This window comes from Bicyclus anynana, chromosome 5 (assembly GCF_947172395.1).
Source record: "Bicyclus anynana chromosome 5, ilBicAnyn1.1, whole genome shotgun sequence".
NCBI lineage: Eukaryota > Metazoa > Arthropoda > Insecta > Lepidoptera > Nymphalidae > Bicyclus > Bicyclus anynana.
In genome coordinates this window covers 17,426,726-17,448,576 of record NC_069087.1, presented here as the reverse complement: position 1 = coordinate 17,448,576, position 21,851 = coordinate 17,426,726, and the positions used below count along the sequence as shown (strand labels likewise).

Here is a 21,851-nt window from a genome sequence, read left to right as displayed (position 1 = left end):
TTGCGGACAGTCGTTTGTTTTGGTGGAGCGCAGATAAATCGCCTTATCAGAGCCGGCCGCCGGTGGCTGGTTATGATAATTGTTATTACATTCTGTGATTTGAGCGCCCATACAATGTAAACCTTAGATGAAGTCGGTTAAAAATCGAAAGAGCTTAATTGCTGATCACTCTGTTCTCCTATTTCTCAAGTTATGTAATAGCAAGTTGAAAAAACGCGTGATTTTGTATTTACTTATGTTAATAATTAGTTTGACGGCTTCCGTGGCGCAGTGGCATGCGCGGTGGATTTACAAAACGGAGGTCCTGGGTTCGATTCCCGGCTGGGCCGATTGAGGTTTTCTTAATTGGTCCAGGTCTGGCTGGTGGGAGGTTTCAGCCATGGTTAATTACACCCTACCAACAAAGACGTATCGCCAAGCGATTTAGTGTTCCGGTACGGTGTCGTGTAGAAACCGAAAGGGGTGTGGATTTTCATCCTCCTCCTAACAAGTTAGCCATCTTAGATTGCATCGTCACTTACCATCAGGTGAGATTGTAGTCAAGGGCTAACTTGTAAAGAATAAAAAAATAAAAAAAAAATTATAGGTCAGGGTCATTAACTCTTAAATATGTTCATACTTATAAAAGGATATACTTACAAACATCTACAAATTAAAACCTCATATGATGTACTTAATGAATATGGTTGGTAGGTATATGTGTAAACCTTAACTTTAGTCCTCCTTCAGGTTATGCTAATGTGGCATATGCTATTGCTACGCAGGGAATAATGTAAGTAATTTTAGATGGACAAATAGTCAAATAGTTATCAAATTTAGTATAGTAATACAGACACAGAATACATAATAGTACAGGTAGAGGAGTATAACTAATATCAAAAATTGCGGAACCGTTTATGAGTGTAGACAAGCTAAGTTTCAATTCAATATGGGAGATAACTAAATCTGTAGTGGGTCAGTCAAGAGCTAATGATAATAAGTAGAGATTCATAAAAACTACAACTAAGTACAGGAGTTAAGGAATAACAAAATGTGTCAACAACAAAAATAAGACAACTCATTCTTTATTTCAACGAATGTCAGTCGACAATACGTCATTTTTTCCCCGCGAACAGAAATTCTCCGAAGTGTGCGCTTACGCAAATCAGCTCAACTCCGTCTCCCTGCCCTGAATGCGCGAGACTAAAGCTCTGTAGTGATATCACTGCAAGGTGTTGTGTCTGCAGTTCCAATAATAACGATTGTTTTAACAATAATATGACAAAACGTACCTAACTGTAGTATTCCGAGGTCAATAACAATATGTACTTATCTACCCAAGTATTTAAGTATTTCTATATCCGACGGACACTAATTTTTGTTTTGGCCTTGTTTTATCTGATAATAATTTAGCATGCTTGCAAACCTAGGTAAGCTACCTACGAAGAACGTGCGGTAGTGGTACAGACTCAATAAAGTGTTAAAATAGGTAGGTACCTACTACCTAATAAATAAATAAATAATAAAAATAAAAAATAAAAGCCTGACTGTCCAGCGCGGAAATGCAGCCAGTATTCTTGCCACCATTCCACGTGGGCATGATTTGTATAGTTATTAGGATAAGTTAACTTAAATTCCTTATTGTATTCTTTCTCTATTGTGAAAATACAATAAAAAAAAAAAATAAAAAAAAAATAATAAAAAAAAAAAAATGCCTATTATTTCGCACATAAGTAAATTATACATAGTGAACTCAGTAGATAATATGTAGAATTAGGTTAATAATTTTATAATTTTGAAACAAAACGAAAACAAATTACAATTTTTAAACCTACTACCTAGGAAGATAATAATTACCTACAAGGAAAACTGAAGACTCTAATCAACGTGGCGGTAAAAGATTAATTTTAATAATAATTAGTTCTTAATAAAAAGTAGTAAGTACTTATTGTATATGCACCTATGAACGGACGACTGTCACAACAACATGATATTATCTACGAGGAAAGTGGAACTGATAAACATTATTTAGCTACCTATGCTGACTCGATTCAAATAAAACTTTTGATCAATTTTAAAACTATCTAAATAGGTATGTTGTGTACAATAAATAATTATTATTTAATTATAAGAAAAGGATCTTTAAACTTAAGGAACAGAAGAAAGACTGAATAAGCAAATTAGTTCATGAATAACGTCAATTCTCTACTTTCTTGATTGTCCGCGACGAAATCGTGTTTTGCTTTTTGCCTATGCGCCATAACTCTCAATTCTAAGCTATGCTTAACCTACCTGTAAAAATATCCATAATTCGTTCTAAATCAGGCAGACAATAGATTTAAATGTCGTTCTACTAAGTTTAGTAATAATATAGATAAAAATATTAAATTATAGCAACAATTCAGAAGCTGCAGAGATTCGCGTGGGAGCGCTTTGTTATCGTTATCACTCGTGCGAGTATTAATAACCCAAAATGTTTGAGATAAATTCTATTCGAACTTTGGAGCTCCATCCTTGACATTCACGCAATGCGCTGTGTTGTCAGTTGTCAAGTAGCTATGTCTAATCAATCACGGGCAGGGTCATTGGATTCCGTAGTAGGTTGATACGTACTACAGTCTGCAGTATACATTCTTGATATATCTACCTACATTTTAAGACCTCAAATAATGCTTTGATTCATTTGTAGGATTTATAAAGCATTACCTAAGCATTTCTTTTTTCGAAGTTATCGAAGAACGATTGCCAAGGTAAAATGACGCTTTGCTCTTTTTATAATACCTACATTAGTAATTTTGGATGCACGTCACGTTATCCAGCTAGATATAAAGTCATGGTTTAGGTGTGTATAAACTCGTAATGGTTTTTTTGTAAATCAGCTAAGAGGATTATGATTTATGGATGAAGATTTTTGATTGTGTATATCCTATAGACTCCTTAATAAATAAGACTATAGAAAAGTCACGGGAGCTTAGACCAGCGTAGAAAATTCTACCAGAGTCTAGCCCGAAAGCTATAAAAAGTTTCATTAAAGACCTGTCCTGTGAGACTAGGTTTGCATCTCGGCTCGGAGGATCTTTGGAGGCCAAAAGATCTTGGGCAAGATTTATAAATCGACCCGGATCTTTTCTAGCATGCATCACGTAAATAAAGTTAGGCATTATAGCCTTAATTAGTTAAATTAGTTCAATGTTCTCTGATTGACAGTGACAAACAATGTAGGCGTACCTATATGCTCTGCTGAACTGGAACGGGTCCCTAGTTAATAATAATTGAAAATCGTGCAATAAAGTCCGTACGCACTTCAATCTGTGTTGAATATAATACGATACTAACTTTAGGTATTTTAATTAAAGCCATTACAGATAAGTACACTTGCATAAATAGGCAATGACACAAGCCTCTATTTATTTAGCGTCGAGATATCAAGTTGTCTTTGTGTATAATCTCAGTCTGCTCATGTCTTAACCTACATTTGAAAGTAACCATAAGTTTGACGACCTCTCTGGGGCACTTGGTAATTCTAAGGAATTTAATAGATAGTCCTGAATTCTATTCCCATCACGGATAAATTAAGCTTTTTATATTTATTAAAATGTTTCAAAGCAGCTAGAGGTAGTTCATCAGCCGTGGCTATTTACCAACCAGTCGTCAAAGTCGTACCGCCAAGCGATTTAGCGTTCTGGTATGATGCCACGAAGAAACCGCCAAAGGTATGAATAGAACTTAATATCATTTAGACAGTATCGACACTTAAAATCAGGTAACAGGACACTTAAAAGCAACTTAACTTTGTCATTGAAATAAAAAAAGTATTAGTGTAGAGCAATTCTCTATATGTATAATTGTTTAGCGACCCATAGTTAGTGACCAAGTCGCTAACTATGGGCCTCATAAGAAGGCTCAGTCACACAGCGGGCGATGGAACGAGCTATGTTAGGAGTATCGTGATCGAATCAGAAATAAGGAGATCCGCAGTAGAACCAAAGTCACCGACATAGCTCAACGAGTTGCGAAGCTGAAGTGGCAATGGGCGGGGCACATAGTTCGAAGAGCCGATGGACGTTGGCGTCCCAAAGTGCTGGAATGGCGACCCCGCACTAGTAGTGTGCAGTGTTGGCCAACCCCCCACCAGGTAGACTGACGACATCAAGCGAGTCGCAGGGATTCGCTGGATGCAGGTAGCTCAATATCGTGATGTTTGGAAGTCCCTACAAAAGGCCTATGTCCTGCAGTGGTCCATCGGCTGATATGATGATGATGATAATTGTTTGTTACGTTTTTACGCCTAAATAAATAATTAATTTTGGTACAGCGACAGACTAGACAACGCTGCATGCGATGCAATGCAGAACCGCAATGCAAGCAACTCTTACATGAAACGCCTTTAGAGATTCGGTCCCGTACACCCTGCGTAAGGACCTCAGTACTTCTAGACCTAATGATGTGCTAATGATCAAATCTGGCAAAAGTTTTGCTCGCTCAAACCCCCAAAGACACTACAGCAGACAAATAATCAGAAAAAAATAAGCTTTCTGTGCTACAAAAAAAGTATCAAACAAAATAATCGCGCGATATTTTTACAGTTTTTCAGTAAAATCAATCGAAAGTTGTTTTTTTTTAACTAAACATACTAAGTGTGCATTTATGCACACAGTACACTAAATTCGGCAATTAGTAAGTGCAAATTCAAGTTCAATGCCATATTATATTTTATTGGGTTAATTGGTACAACAGGCCCCTGCCTGTTAACGTATTCAGTGCTCTTTCATCACAATTGTGACCATGCTTTGTTATAAATTAACGTAATGTATTGAAATACTGCTATTAAATATCATAAATTAAAATTGTTAGAATTGTGGAATTGTGGGAGTCCTTTATATCGTAAACGTTCATTGACTTAACTTAGTCAATGACTCGCATTGGTGGTTTATGAAAATTTTTATAAAAAAAAAGATCGGTAATGTCTATTTTTAAACGATGATGAATAATGTTTTTTTTTTCTAAGATGCGAGGCAAAATAACAGTGATGAGAATTCTACAGTTTCCCTTGATAAAAATCATCTACAGAAGTCTATACTATAACTAATGCAACTATTCCACTTATATTTATTGAACACTAGCGGACGCCCGCAACTTCGTTCGCATGAAATTTAGTTTTTCACAAATCCCTCGGGAACCATGAATTTCTCAGGGATGAAAAGTAGCCTATGTGTTAATCCAGAGTAAAATCTATATCCATTCCAAATTTCAGTTAAATCGGTTAAGTAGTTACGCTGTTAAAGAGTAACAAACATCCATAAAAACTTTCTTTATAATATTAGTAGGACTACTGTATTTATTAAATACCCATAATATGCTGCTGTCACAAGAAATCAAATAAGAAAGAAATAAATGTATTAATTTTAAGTTTCCTTTAAAATAAATTTCTTTAATGATAATATCGTTATTAAATCGAAACCTTGACATAAGTTTCTGTTGAGATAAATTCATGTTAAATAGCTCTCTTCTTGTAATATCTGTTCTCGAGTGAACCGACTGACAACATTCGTGAGGTCGTCTGCAGCGCCATATTGGTAATGAGGTCACGGAGAGTGCCCTGCTGCCTGCTGCGACGCGACGGCGACGCGACGGCGACCGGCGACTTTCGACTAAAGAGCTACAGCACGGAAGACGTAAAAAATTTTAATAAAAAAAATTAAACCGACTTCCAACTCAAAAATTAACCTAAACTAAAAAGCAAAAAATAACATCTTACCTATGTGCTACCTTCTGATCAGTTTGAAGGCGGTGCCAAGCCAGTGATGTTTTAATTCAAGCCGTTTAAATTACACAATTTCTGTGGTTCTTTCAGAAACGGCTTTAATTAAAACATGTCACTGGATTGGCACCGCCTTCAATCTGATCGGAAGGTAGCACATAGGTAAGATGTTATTTTTTGCTTTTTAGTTTAGGTTAATTTTTGAGTTGGAAGTGGGTTTAATTTTTTTTATTAAAATTTTTATTTTTTAATTTTTAGTTTTAGCACACCTAACTGAGTGTGAACAAAAATTAATGAGCAATTAGTTGAAACGTTATTTTCTTATGATAAGTATCTAAGTCATACAATCCCAATTTTAAAAATACTACCTTAACTCATATACAAAATTTCACTCCCCCTTTATCCACACGTAATATGAATATTCAGAAAAACGTGAAAGGTGACTATCCTCCGTCTTCATCACCAGACCCCCTATGCAGTCACACTCCATATGGGTGGAAAGTTCTCATCAATATAAAAATTATCAAGTCCAAACACAAGGTAGCTACTGTGAACCGTCGAGGAGTTCCCTTAACTCTCCTTCATCTTCATCACCAGACCTCTAATATAGTCACAACATATCCAGGTGGAAAGTTCTCATCAATACAAAATTATTAAGTCAAAACACAAGGTAGCTACTGTGAACCGTCGAGGAGTTCCCTTAACTATCCTTCGCCTTCATCACCAAACCCCTAATACAGTCACAACCCATATAGGTGGAAAGTTCTCATCAATACAAATTTATCAAGTCCAAACACAAGGTAGCTACTGTGAACCGTTGAGGAGTTCTCTTCACTGTCCTTCGTCTTCATCATCAGACCCTTAATGCAGTCACAACCATCTAGGTGGAAAGTTCTCATCAATACAAATAAATCAAGCCCAAACAAAAGGTACCTGCTGTAAATCGATGACGAGTTCCATCGTCTGTGTATCGGCTCCATCATCAGACCAACTCCAGACCTTCATAAAATTGTAGTGGTTTAAAATACCTTATGGAAACACTAACAAACGTACTAGCCGTCTCTACGATTTTCGAAAGTTCCTCTCGATTTCTCCAGGATGCCATCATCAGATCCGGACATGAAAAAAATGGGACCACCCTGGAATCAAACCCTTCAAATCAAAAAAAGAATTTTCAAAATCGGTCCACAAATGACGGAATTATCGCTGGACATACATAAAAAAAAAAAAAAAAAACATACATACAGACGAACGTAGAACCTCCTCCTTTTTGGAAGTCGGTTAAAAAGACCATTAACCACTTTTAAACATTTTATTTATTCTTTACAAGTTAGCCCTTGACTACTCTATACTACCTCTCCTGAAACCTGATGGTAAGTGATGATGCAATCTAAGATGGAAGCGGGCTAACTTGTTAGGAGGAGGATGAAAATCCACACCCCTTCCGGTTTCTACACGACATCATACCGGAACTCTAAATCGTTTGGCGGTACGTCTTTGTCGGTAGGGCCAAAGCCTCCCACCAGCCAAACCTGGACTTTTTAGGAAAACCTCGATCGACCCAGCTAGGGATCGAACCATACCACGCATACCACTGCGCCACGAAGACCGTCGAAGTATTTCAGCCCTCAACTGCTTTTAATATATTAGCCATCTTATGTCCCTGCATACCTATAATAGGCACTTACTTATCTACGCTATCTCACCCTAAATTTTAAACAACACAACCTATATGACTACATTACGAGAAATATTTCCAGCTAAAAATTTACTTCTGCCTATATGTAGTGTATTAAGTGTATAGATATAATTATACACTGATAAGGAATGCGCATGTTTTTTAAAATACCACTCCACCGAATTAAAGTAATCATTAATCAGTTGTCACCGCAATTATTTAAGTCAGAGATAGCTGCGGGTTATCACAAAGTATGCAGCATCCAACGATTCTTCACATAGCCATGAGATAAGGCTGCTTAAAGAACACAGTTTTATTTTGCGACTGTCAAATGCCTTTACAACATTGTACATATTATTAAGCTTTTTACAACAAGCGCTTAGTTTACCTATGTAGGACGGGCGTTGACCGTAGATAAGGCTGCTTATAAAATCAAATATTTATTTTCGTAATTGTGCACTTTGCCTAATCGTTCGTCATTATGATTGTTGTGTCAATTGATGACGAGAACTGTGATAGTTGTGATAAGGGCACCTTTTAACCAGAAATGTGCGATAACTATCTGAATAGTGAATGAATTGACTTATTGGTTAAAGAGATCGCGTGGTCCTTGTTCGAGTCTTTGATCAATTTGGTTCCATCAAATCTAACTGAAACTATGAAAACAAAATTAATGTCTTCCTAATCCAAGGGTCACTGTTCTGATAAGTATAATGAATGATAGGTACTATAACTTTTTTGCTATTTTTCGCAAATTTGACTAATCCAACAGACCTCTATCCTCTTAATCCTTATTTTATAACAAGATATACTCGTAACTTGTAAGAAAATCATCAGTTGAATATTGCCGAGTCAACGACTCCTTTAAAACATGCATTGTTTTACTTAGAATGGTACTTTCTAAAGATATCTATACTAATATTATAAAGAGGTAAAGTTTGTAAGTTTGTAAGTTTGTCACATTTTTTAAATGGGGTAATCTTCGGAACTACTGGTCCGATTTTAAAAATTCTTTCACCAGTAGAATGCTACATTATCGGGGAGTGCTATAGGCTATATTTTATATTGGTATCATATATATTAGCCGAGTTATCACAGTTTTTGTCATACAGGTCGGACCGAAAATCCTCTTAGGCAGACTTATTCGCATGCGCTGCCTTAACCATTGTGTAAAATTGAAATTAATGTATGGAGGCTTTATGTATCTTTAAAAGTTCTACAAAAAAGTCCGCGACACCATATACCTATCTTCTATACATTAGCAGATATAGTACCTTTTGTGTTTTAAAAATTATTAATTTTATATACTTAGGTTTGCGTCATTATTTATGCTACTTAACTTAAATACTTATCAAAATAATTTATTTAATAATCACAAGGATGTTATGGAGATAAGATTTGCCCTTTATAGTATGTTAATTAGTTAAATAGTTTCGGAGATAATACAAAATTTCTAAAAGGCGGAATGCCGCTTATGTTTAAGCGCCAACCGCCAAATTAAGTTGAACCTTCCTCTATAGGTTTCTACGTATTTTATAGGGATCAGCATTTTTGGTTACTAAACTCTATGTAGGCGTTTTATCCATTTACCAATAGATGGCGTTGAGCAAAAACACCATATTTTTGTACGGCGCTAGGGAGATTTATGCCGACTACATGATGATCGAAATTGAATGTTCATTCATTGGTGTTGGTGGTGAAAAATTTACTGAGATTTTGGCAAGTCGATGTTAATTGTTAATGATTATGTTCTACTTCTAGGCACGTACCACGTACTTTCTTTGTTTAGGTCCAGGACCAGGTTCAGGTAATTCATTTACGTAGTTCCCGTTCCCGTGTGAATATGGGGATCAAACATAGCCTTGGACACTCGCAAATAACGTAGCTTTCTATTGGTAAAACAATTTTCCAAATCGGTCCAGTAGATCCAGAGATTACCTCCTACAACCACACGAACTTTACCTCTTTATATTATTAGCATAGAAGTCTCTATTTCTCTTGGTCATACCACCACTCTTGAAGGACTGGACCGATTTTGCTAAGGGTAGGAGTAAGATAGAGAAGTTACAGGGTAGGTTAGGGTACGGGTAGGAAAGCGTAGGGGTAGTGTAGGGGTAGGGTAGGTTTAGGGCCGGGTTTAGGGTAGTGGTAGGGTCGGGGTAGAGGTAGGGTAGAGGTACGGGTAGGATAGGGAAGTGGCAAGGTAGGGGTAGGATAGGCGTGAGATAGGGGTACGGGTGGGATAGGGGTAGGAAAGGGATAGGGTACGGGGAGGGTACGGGTAGGATTGGGGTAGGGTATAGGTAAGGTAGGGGTAGGGTATGGGTAGGGTTGGGGCAGTGGTAGGGTTGGGGTAGTGATAGGGTAGGGGTAGTGTAGGGGTAGGTTAGGTTAGGTTAGGGGGTAGTAGTAAAATTGACATCGAATTTTACGCAGACGAAGTCGCGGGCGTCCGCTAGTTCTTTATAAAGTAGCTATCAAAATATTCTGAAACTCGAAACTACCCGAGGGGTCCATAACGTTTAACCGCCTGATCAATATTACATCTTCTTTGTTTGCTCAAACTATCAGTACTTCTCCACACATGAAAAGCAAAGTGAAGCCACACATAAATCACCTAACACTTGTAAACCTACATTCGGGCAGGCCGACATCAATAAATGATCGATAAAAACCCCGTCCGACCGCAGCCGTAAACGTCCTAACTCATTACTTATCTTGCCATTAATAGTATGGACTTGCTTCACAGCGTAAGGCCTCGGCTAATGACATGTCGATGCATTCAAATGTGTCTGACGTTTAGGGCCGCCATGCGTTTAGAATTTTGTGACCTTGTTACGTAAGTAGCGTTTACTAAGTAGGTAGATAGTTACCTACAAGGTACCTACTAAATGTTTACTTGCTTAGAATGGGTGAGTTAAGGAAAAACTTAGTCAATTCAAACTGGTAATATCAAGTAGTTTGCACTTTGCATACGTCAAGTTTGTTTGTTGGTTATATGTGACTCCCGATTCCATAAGTAGATTCTGCTGCAAATAACTGTCTTTTTGATCATCATGCAGTTTATGCTTTGGCAGATCTACGAGTACAACTGCCGGGGAGATTTTTGTTACAGGAATTTACCAAGGATTTCTATAATGTTCAGATCTTTACATTTTTCTCTCCATAATTTCCACAAGTAAAAGTGGTTACCACAAAAGTCCACTGAGCGGGGATCGAACAAGTGACCTTTCGGTGTTGAGTCCAGCCGCTTAAACGTGGAGCTATTGAGGCTTTACATTTCATAAATATTATGAACATAGATTACGAGTTACGAACTTATGAGTAATACCTGCGTCTGAAATTTTACTAAAGTTAACCACTGAAGTAAATTACAATTAATTGGAAATAATAAGTTAATTAAAATTTGTGTTATAAAGATATTTTTTATAGTTTAATATTCAAAAAAGCAAACTTGTTAATATAAATTTTAATTTTAATTTGATTGTGGTAAGATTTAAAGTTGTCCTGTCCTACGTTCCTGCCAGCCCTTAGTACATGCAATGTAAGCGAAACAAATAAATCAACGAAGACGTCTCACCCCTACAAACAAAAATAGCCGTTCACGAGTGAATTAAGTGAAAAAAAAGTTAAAAAGGGAGTGACGGCGCGCGCGCATGTGCAGCGCATGTGACGCGCGTGTTTCCGGTTCCAGAATTGAAATTTTTGCGGCCATTGTCTGGGGCGCGGGCGTCACAGAAAATAAATGTTGAACACGTAAAACAATCGATGCCGGACACCATATGCTGCGAGAAATTTTAGCAGAACTTGTAAAGTAATTTAAGAGCTAATTTTGAGATATGTGATAAATTGAAGGATGTATGTCAATGGCTAGATCGATTTGAGATCGAAATTTCCTCGCGTTGGAGGCCTGCCTGTATGTAATATGTTTTTATATTGCCATATTCTGTGGAATACCTACGTATTTAGTGATGCGTAGTTATATAACAGGCAAATTTTCCATAAATTGTACCTAATAGATTTTTATTAGTAATCACTTACTAATTTGTATAATACCTGTGTTTCCATACAGCATTTGTCACTCATTCAATAAAAAATGTGAATCATTATTACCTTACATTAGCAGTTGGTAATTACCCACCTTTTAGGTAATTACCGTAACGGTCATTTACTTATCTCAAACAAAATGTGCAAAGTAATGGGACAAGTCTGTGGAACGTACTCGTAATTTAATGGATTTCCATAATAACACATTGCGTCAATAAAGCCTTGTTCGGACTACTTTAGCATTTTAGTCGAGTAGCGTAAAATTTAGCTGCTAAACGTGTCATAAACAATTTAATACCAAAAATTTAGTCTAGTAGGTTAGTACTCCAAGTAGTCCATAGTAGGCTTTATTGACAAAATATGTTACTATGTAAATCCATTAAATTACAAGTACGTTCAACAAACTTTTCCAATTACATTGCACATTATGTCTGAGATAAGTAAATAAATAATTTTTGGTATTCAGACACGTTTAGCTGCTAAATTTTACGCTACTCGACTAAAATGCTAAAGTAGTCCGAACTAGGCTTAAGACACGTAGACATAGTCAGGGGTATGGAGTAGGTAGTAGAGATAGCTCGAGGGTTAATAAAAATAAAACTGCACCAGTTATCTAGTCCATCAAAATTTACTTTCAAGTTTCAGGTGAAATTAATAGCTATGCAAAATATTAGCTTCGCATTCCCACGGCACCTCGCGGACTACGTGGCTCAAAATGTCACAGCGGCTTTTGGAAGCAGGTTCATCGACCCCGTGAACTCTGCGCCAAATAGATATAATAAAACTGATTAAACAATAAGGAGCTACCGATGCATGCTTGCATGCTAAACGGCCACGTTTATCATGCGAGGAACATGGGAAATAATGTGCCCGAGACATACGAGTATAGTCATGTAGACATTGTGCTCGGAACTTCGGAGTTTAAAGCAAGCGGACAAGGAACGAATTTTTTTCGATGAAATGATTATAACCAAGGTGATAAACAATTGAATTTTAATGAGATACTTTTTTTTTATAAGAAATAAGCTCGCGCTTGACCACGATCTCACCTGATGGTAAGTGTAGATGTTGCCTAAGGTAAAACGCGCTTGCCTAGAAGATGCCTATTCGCTCTCATTTTAAAGATGCCCAGGTTGTAAAAATTTTAGTTATATTTTTAGCGCTGAGTCTTAATAGTTCAGTGGTTAGACTATGTAGCTTTGGATCATGAGATCTTGGGTTTGAATTCTGGTTGGGGATGTGTACTTAATATTGAGCTATACTTTCTTCCAATAAAATTCTGCTTATGCATGTTAAACCGTCGATCTTGATCATTATCATTATTATTTTATAGCGACAAGACAAGATTTATCATTTTTTTATTGTACAGTATATACAAAATAAGAAGTGTTACAGTTTTTATTAAGTAACACAAGCATACAATGTAGGCATTCTCATAGACTTGACATTTTTGTGACAATGACGAGTTCACTTTTACTATGATATGCTATGATATGATATGATTATACTACATTAGCGACCATACTATATTTTATAATACCTAATTCTTTACCCATCAACCCGAATTTAAACAGCGTGTTGGCTCTTGGCTACAAATTACCTCTCCTGATTTACCTGACCCTGTGTTAGACCATTCAAATAGGCTAATACAAATTATGAAAAATAAACAGATTTGTTGTTAAATAAGAAACATGAAAATCTTTTCGATGATCTTTCAGATTAACGATATAGTTTAAAACGAATCGAACTGTGAACCGTAGATACACATCGCTGTGCAACATGGCTCTTCAAATCGTATGTATTAAGCTAACATATTATCAGTTTGTATTATTCTTGACATATCACATAGCTGTGTGTTTGTCCACCTAATGCATCGGTTAACACTTAACACCTCGCGTTAACAAGATGACAAATGTGTTGGCGATTGAAGCATTCAGGTATCTCTTCACGAGACCAACGCAAACATTTGTATTGATTTTCTGTTATTAATTCGAGACGTGTCGCAATAGTGAGTAAGAATTTGTTTTTAATTTAACTGCTTTACCTACTGTGCAAATAATATAAAAATAACATGAATAAAACAATTTTGTTATCGAAAATATACGAGTATTAGATAATTTATCTAAATAGGTAATATAATTAGGAAAAATTAAGGGTTATCCCCATTTAAGTTTTATGGAATTTCTTATAAAGAAATTGTAAAACAACACAACAAACTATAAAACAATTAAAAGAAGTCATTTTGATTTTTCATATTGTTTTAGGTAAATTCCAATGTAAAATCTAGCGACCCTTTTTAATGCCCATCCGAATATTTTTTCAAGTAAATAATTATGACCAATATTCCCGTCGGAAACATTGTGTTAAGAATGGGTAAGAGTCGACAATAGTCCAGCGGACGGGAATCGAAACCATGACCTCTTGGTGGGTATAGAGGCCCGTCCTTTTACCGTGGAGCAATTAAGGCTTCAAAATTTTTCTTTTATAGCCTTTGTATTTAAATGCAATCAATCCTAACAGTCATATTAATAATGTTAAATACTAAAGCATGAAGGTAGAATAGATACTCGTATAATAATTGTTAGTGCTACAAGGCAAATATGTATTTATTTGATCACTTATGTACATATCTATTAATATTATGAGATCACCTCTCAGATGCTTCGACATTGCAAACAAATCATTTTAACAGAGCCCGCGAGTCTCGTCTGATAAAGCGAGGCGATTACATCAAAGCCTGCCTGTCATCGCGCGATGCATTTACGGACTCAATTTAACATTTCGTATGCATTATCGACGATACACGAGACAAATGTATCCAGTGTATTACTGCTGCAAATGCATAGTAGATAGTGAGATAAAACTTTACTTTACCGTATCCTATGAGATATTAAAATTAATTTTATGCTATGCAGTATTTTATGCAGTTCTGGAGCGAAGCAAATGCAAAATGTCTGGGGTTTGATTCTCCCACTTGGATCGTTGCCTTAAGAGCGAAAGGAAGAATATTACTTAGTCATATTAGATATCATAGAGTTCGTATCTTTCTGAGTAGATATCTAAGCTATAAGCGCAGTTAAAAAAGACAAGGTTCATTGTGTATATACTTAATAACCAGTGAGTATGGCGTTTGATTCCCAGCCTTCCAATTTATTTTTTGCTTTACTAAACTGCCCCCCTAGCCAAGTCACGTCGATTCTCTTTCTACGATCGCTAACGCTTCGAAAACTAGAAAAATGTATGGGAATGACAGATCTTGATCACGTGACATGTCGATAGCAAAATATGTCATTGCCATACATCTTTCTAGTTTTCGAAGCGTTAGCGATCGTAGAAAGAGAATCGTCATGCCACTTGGCTAGGGGGGCTGCATCGTCGGTCGTAATTCGTCACGTATGCTAATGAAAAATGCATATTAATTGCAAAAATCGTGGTAACAACATAGGCTACAGCATCACCATAATAATATTTCAGCACGTTTTTATATTACTAAGTTTAAAAAAACAACTTTGGACCGTTACATTGACTCTATTGGTATGGTACTATAAAAGATAAATTGTCCAGTCATATCTCATATTGTCTCGGTCATGAACCGCAAATCAATTGAAAGCGCGCTAAAAATCGCACTTACGAACTTCTCCCAAGATGATGTCATGCGAGATAAAACAGTCTTGTAGCTATGTAGCCTTCACAATTACCATTTATGCCTTCCACGCCGAACATTAAACGTTAAAATTTTAATCTCAAGGATTTATGTACTCTTGAAAATGTAATATTTTTTATTTTTATTGTTCTCTCGGGCAGCGTGTCCCATTTCAAAGGCGCTCAATGAATCACTGTGCATACGGAGTACAAGAAGGTATGCAAAACTCGCAATTTTCGAAACATATTTATACGAACAAGCGCCGATTTAAAATTTAATTTATGAGTGTATTGTTGAGGTAACAGACGGTCAGCTAATTATAGGATATTTTCGAGAAAAATTAAAAATAAATATGTAAACTTAAGTACGTATTTAATTTTTAAGAAATTAAATATCACGTGTCTCAATCGGTGAAGGAAAACATCGTGAGGAAACCTGCATACCAGAGAATTATCTTCATTCTCTGCGTGTGTGAAGTCTGCCAATCCGCATTGGGCCAGCGTGGTGGACTATTGGCCTAACCCCTCTCATTCTGAGAGGAGACTCGAGCTCAGCAGTGAGCCGAATATGGGTTGATGACGACGAAGTACGTATACCTAACTTCTTTATTATAATTCTAATTTATTTGCATACTTACGTAATTCTTTACTATGAATCATCATACTTGTCTACAATAAAATCCAATCTAAATAATAAGAATAATAATTTAATGTTAATGATTTCCCATTTTTTTTAATTGTTGAACGGACGGACGGACTATAGCATTTGTGAACAAAAAAGCTTCTATACTACTGAGCTATTGAGGTTTTTAATTAACAATTCTGATGCAAAAAAAAAAATGTAGAGTTCAAAAGCTCTACATTTTCCTAGGTATTTTTAATGTATATAAAAAATTACTTACATCTTCCGATCTCCATCCACATGAGATTGCACAGTAAATCCAAACATAGACTTGTAATTTCCGGTATAAATCACCCTAGACGGGATGTCCACATTGAACCCTAGGGCGCCCGCCCAAAAACACAGGAATACGCACAAATATTTCGCCATCGTAAAAAAAGTCACAACACTACACAAAAATAATAAAACAGATATTACAAAAAGGCACTATTCATTTATTTAAATAAATTATATAATTCGTCCTCATGATCGTTTCGACTTTACGAGTTCGGGGTCGTAATTTTGTTGCGCGCGTCGACACGTGTATACCGCACGGCGGCCAGCGCAACACTGAAGGAGCGAAGTTACATTTTCCGAGGCAAGGCCGCGAATGAGGTAACCCGTAGAAAATAGTCGGAAAATTCTTCACGTAGATACGGCGACTGAACTGTTTCGCGCGTTTTTCTCGGAAAATTAGTGTGTGCTGTTTGTAGACGTTCGATAATACTTTGACGTATGTAACTGAATCAGGGTTTAGTGAATAAATGAAATTGATTTACTTTAAAGTAAACAATCTCGTCACGAATTTCAATAGAAATAAACAATTGGAAATATTATAATCCTATACTATATTACGGCCTTTCTTGACGAGTACTGTTTACCAACAAACAAATTAAAAATGAGGGTGTGTGATTTATACACTAGTCATTTCACACCTAATAATTATTATAATTAACTTGTACTTAAATTAATAAAAATAATTTTGATTGATAAGCTTTGAACAATTAGATATGGTTAATACATTTTATATAACATTTTATAAACAAATCATACATAATTTAAAATAAATAAGTTATAAAATTACATGCATTTCCCACCTTCATATCTAATTTATTTGTTGGTAAACAGTAATCATTAAGAAAGGCTGTAGTATATGTATCTATTTGAGGGAGGGCTGCCCCTGGACAGGCCTCGTATTATGAAAAGGGATGAGGAGCTTAAACCCACCAATCTGCTCCAATGCATGGTGGTGGGCTTAGTTATAGTAACAACGATCATTATCAGATGGTAATGATAATGACCGTGAAGACAACTGCTCTCCGAAGCACGGGGTATAACACCTTCAATTTCCCAACATTTTACAATATAGCCCGACTCAAGACCTCGTAATCTAAAGCCAGATCCACACGTAGCATGTAAATTATTTTGCATTTAAATAAATGCAAAATAATTTACATGCTACGTGTGGTTCTCATTTTTTTAAATATGCATTTGAAGATGTTGTAAATACAACATCTTCAAATGCATATTTAAAAAAATGAGTACTATTCAAATATCAAATGAACGGACGGTTCTAATATGCACTAAAATCAATTAGTAGATAATTAGCTAAATAAGGTAGCAAGATCGTAATTATCACTGAAAACCTAATAAGTATTATAAATAAGGTCAACATAATTACATATTACGTAAATTACCTAAGCCGAAATTATAAATCAATTAAGTACAATCCTTCAAAATATATTCCTTGAAAAATGTATGAATTTATTGAAGGTTTTAAATAATGATATTTATTTAAATAAAAGTCACGAAAACATTGAATACACAAATTATATTTCTCAATAACTCTCAGAATACAGAAAACTCCAGAAGGTGTGATCGCGCATAGGAATGAAGCTGTAAAAATACTCTTTTTTGGTGTAATTTCACGAACAAGCGATTAGTTACTCTGTGTATGCCGTGTTTGTGACGGTATATTTTTTTAAACAATGCTTGCTTTGATTTGACGGCTGAACATGGCTTCTAGTGTTTTCGGTATTCTGAGCAATAACCATATAATACGAATATATAAAATACTAAGCACGTATACAATACCTACTACATTTTGATTACGAGTATATTTCATTTTAACGAAATAGATAAATAACGACAAATTGTCGGAGTACGTCCAACTAGTTTCGAGCCCATCCAATAATTACTTGAGTTTTGCATTTATCTATTTCATAAATATTTAAAACATTACTTTATGTTCTAAATGAGTACTTATTCACTCTTATTTTACATGTATGTATAAAATGTTTATGAAGGTGCATACCTGCACATAGAATGCTTTATGCTCCAATATTTTACCTTCAAATGTAAAAATGCAAAGCACATAATTGATACGTGTAATTAGGAATTACACGTATCAATTATGAGATATTTAGCAGTGTGTATAATTTGTAGAGCCTACCCTAAATAAAATCCTTTTTAGATATTTTATCCCTAAGCACTTTCTACATGATATCGTACCGGTACGTTAAGTAACTAGGTGGTGTCTTTAGTGGTACGATGATAACTAGCCTTAGTAGAAACCTTTCATAAGATCGAAACTCAACAGCCGCTGTAGCCAAGTGGCACGTCGATTCTCTTTCTACGATCGCAAACGCTTCGAAAACTAGAAAAATGTATGGGAATGACATTTGCTATTGACAGGTCACGTGATCGAGGTCTGTCATTCCCATACATATTTTTCTAGTTTAGAGCCAAAGCTCTAATCGAATCGAAGCGGCAGGTCTTCTATTCTATTACGAATAATAAATTTCTTAATTGACACAAACAGGCAATCTAACCCAGGATAATCTGCTTGTTATGAAAAAAAATAACATTCTATGTGCAATTGCCTTTCCTATGAGTAATATATAAATTTCATGTAGGTAAATTATTAACCTGTCTCGTAACACACTGCACTTGTGTGGTGTCTATGAATAAGTGCAAGACATGACTTAGGTATAACTTCTTCACATACACTACACAAAAATACTGTATAAAAAAAGTTTGGGCTTGTGCATACATTCAACATTGTTATTTGATCCTAAACTGACAGGTTGTGCGCTAACTCAGGGCATTTCGGATAAAAAGGCAAATCTGACTGAAATTACTAATTAGTAGAGATGCGCCGACTATGACTTTTGCCGATTAGCCGACTAGCCGATTAGTCGGTTGCAAAGATGCCGACTAGTCGGCCGATTAGTCGGCGATGCCGATCACGGGTCGGGGATTTCCGTAAAGCTATGTTTAGATACAGCTGATTTAAGCGCAAGTCGCTTGCGAGTGTATCGATGTGTTTTTCTTAATTTTCGTTTGCGCGTAATGGCGAGCAAACGAAGGATTATAATATTCAAAAAAAGAATCCTAAGTGTCACGTTTCCCCTTGAGTGTACCCGAGGTAATAAATTTGCTGCCGTGCTCAACAAAATTTGTCATCTCACTACAGTGTATGAAAAAGTATAAGAAACCTTAATTTGGCAATACCAATCAAAAACTCTGTACAAAATACATAATATTATTGGGAAATAAGTACAAAATAATAAGACGACTAGTCGGCGCATCACTACTAATTAGTAATTTAGTGAATAATTGATTTAATTTGCAAAGTTCTGTGAAAATTTCCATACCGACCGGCATAGTCGCGAGTTAACCGATTGAATATTCGATTACACAAGGCATATAGTATCAATTTGATTAAAATGCATAGGTAACAGGACTAACTGGCGGGGTTTGAGTTTAGAGGCAAAAAATAAAAAATTCATTATTCACTATGAATAATGAATTTCCGCAAACTGTTGCTTCTATTCAATACTGAATTTAGTAATTTATACATAATGACTTCATTGAGTGATTAACTGATATCCAATCAATGACCAAAAAGTGATTTTTCTCAAAGTAACCGATTAAGCGAACAACCCAGCTGATATTAAAAATCACTTAATTTGATACACAAATAAATTGAATTATTTGTATCAATAAATTAATAGATTGTTTAATGTAGTAATAATATAAGAAAATAAAAAATATTTATTTACAGCTTGGTATTCATTATCACATTAAAGGTATATATCCTAATTTGATTATCATTTATAATGTATATAGACACGTTTTATATTGAACAACATATAGTAATATACTCGTATGATAATGGATTTTTTTCTGAAAGTATATGTTAGTTGTATCAAAAAATAATCAATATATAATTCAAACAATCCACGGCGCAATAAAACACAATTTTACAGAAAATTTCCATTGGGTATACTTAAACATCTAGCAAATACAAATAGAATGGTATTACCCTAATTAAAATAATATGTATGATGAACTGCTAGGCTAATTCACTAACTTTGACGTATGTTAGTTGACATATTATGCGAATACATAATACAGTTAGTATGGGTGGGAGAAATGTCATCCACTGTATGGAGGAGAAAATAATGTCATCCACTGTATGGATATACAGTGGGTAGATGACATTTCTCAGTTGATTTGTTGTTTATTTTAATTGGTTGTAAATAAATACCAAATTAGTGAATAGGCCGTGCAACTATAGAATATAAATGTAGATCAATTTAAACAGCCTCATAGTTTGTCAAATAGACACAAAACGTTTACCATTTGCAATTACCAACCTGTATTTGGTATGTGTATCTGAGAATTTATTGATTAATTCATCATCATCATCATCATCATCATCATCAATCATTATCAGCCCACTACAAAGAGGGCCATTAAAATCCTCCTCCTTCATGCAAACCTTATAGGAAAGGGCATTGCTACGCTTGTGAGCCGGCTATTTTTTGGCGATTGATTCATATATGTATGTATATTAAATGATTTTACAAGTATATTGTTCGAAGCCAAGACTGGACATATTGAATCAATAAGAACTACTGATCAACACATAACCAGAATCACCCTTAAATTACTAAAGAGAACCAAGGAAATTGGAGCTCAAATCAGTAGAGACAGTAAATCAAATAAAGGAGCTCGTAAAGAAAAAAAATCAAATTTTAAACACAAGTAAACATTGAACTAATACAACAGGTTGGTGATTGCCTAAAATTAATAACAATAAATAACTTATTTTTGGAATGAAGAAAATTCGATGTCTAATTTATTTTATCGTATCTATTAGTATTTGTATACGAATGTAGGTTTAAACCACAGATAAAAGAAAAAGATAGACAACGGATTTTTTTTTAAAAACATTGCTGATTGAAAATGAACTTTCTTCTTCTTTTCTTTTCTTCGTTCTTTGAAATTTGGCATGTGTCGCATTCCGTCTTAATTCGGTAATGCAGCACGTAATCACAAGATCATACTTCAATGTTTCTTTGAGAAAAAGAAATTCTATTTATATTATTTATATGATTCTACTACCTCCGTGCTTCAAAAATAATGTTAAACCCTCGGTTTTAATCATTAATCATTATTATAAGCAAGAATAGAATAGAATAAAAAAAACACAATTTAAGCCCGCCAATCGCATTGGGATTGTTTGGTGAGTGACAGAGACCTACCTATAGTATTAAACAGTATTGATATGGAATCATATAAACAAGTCCCATCAAAAAATACAACATTTCTATGTATATTTTTCTTTAATCTGTGGTTTATAATTTATAAAATTAAATATATTCATTGCCTTGTCTTCAATATTGGATTCTATTAATTATCTTCAAACAAATCCTTTTCTTATAAAATAAATAATTAAAACTTCATCACTTCTTGTTCTGCTTGAGTTCCGTTTGTTCACAGAACTTTTTCAACTTACGCTATGATTTGGAAAACTTGAACACGCTGGGTGTGCTCTTCTTCTGAGGTTTGTTTTCTGCCACCTATACATAGAAACTTTGCTGAGGATTTTATATTTAAAAGAGGGTGAGTTATACCATTTATCACCACAGAGCTGCATGCAATTTGGCTTAGAGATAGATTAATTACAGTCTGGAATAGCTATTGATAATACTACGGGATTTATTTCAAGTTGTCATGTTCATGTCTAACTAGCAGCCCGAAGTTAAACAATTGGTAGTACGAGTTACGAGATA

The 21,851-nt window shown here is 35.2% G+C and overlaps 2 protein-coding genes across 3 annotated transcripts in view; both read right to left on the bottom strand.

Annotated features, from left to right (window-relative positions):
* The window catches only part of LOC112051118 (integrin alpha-PS2), a 121,173-nt gene extending 104,822 nt beyond the window's left edge, over positions 1-16,351 (bottom strand). For both annotated transcript variants that reach the window (XM_024089621.2, XM_024089637.2), the window contains exon 1: positions 16,010-16,351. In XM_024089621.2, the coding sequence (XP_023945389.2) occupies positions 16,010-16,158 (149 nt within the window). In that variant the 5' untranslated portion in view covers positions 16,159-16,351. The remainder of the gene's footprint in view (positions 1-16,009) is intronic.
* Positions 16,352-17,580: 1,229 nt separating this feature from the next.
* Positions 17,581-21,851, bottom strand: part of LOC112050879 (protein hobbit) — a 33,090-nt gene continuing 28,819 nt past the window's right edge. Inside the window, exon 38 of the mRNA XM_052881858.1 lies at positions 17,581-21,638. Coding sequence (XP_052737818.1) covers positions 21,576-21,638 — 63 coding nt within the window. The 3' untranslated portion in view covers positions 17,581-21,575. The remainder of the gene's footprint in view (positions 21,639-21,851) is intronic.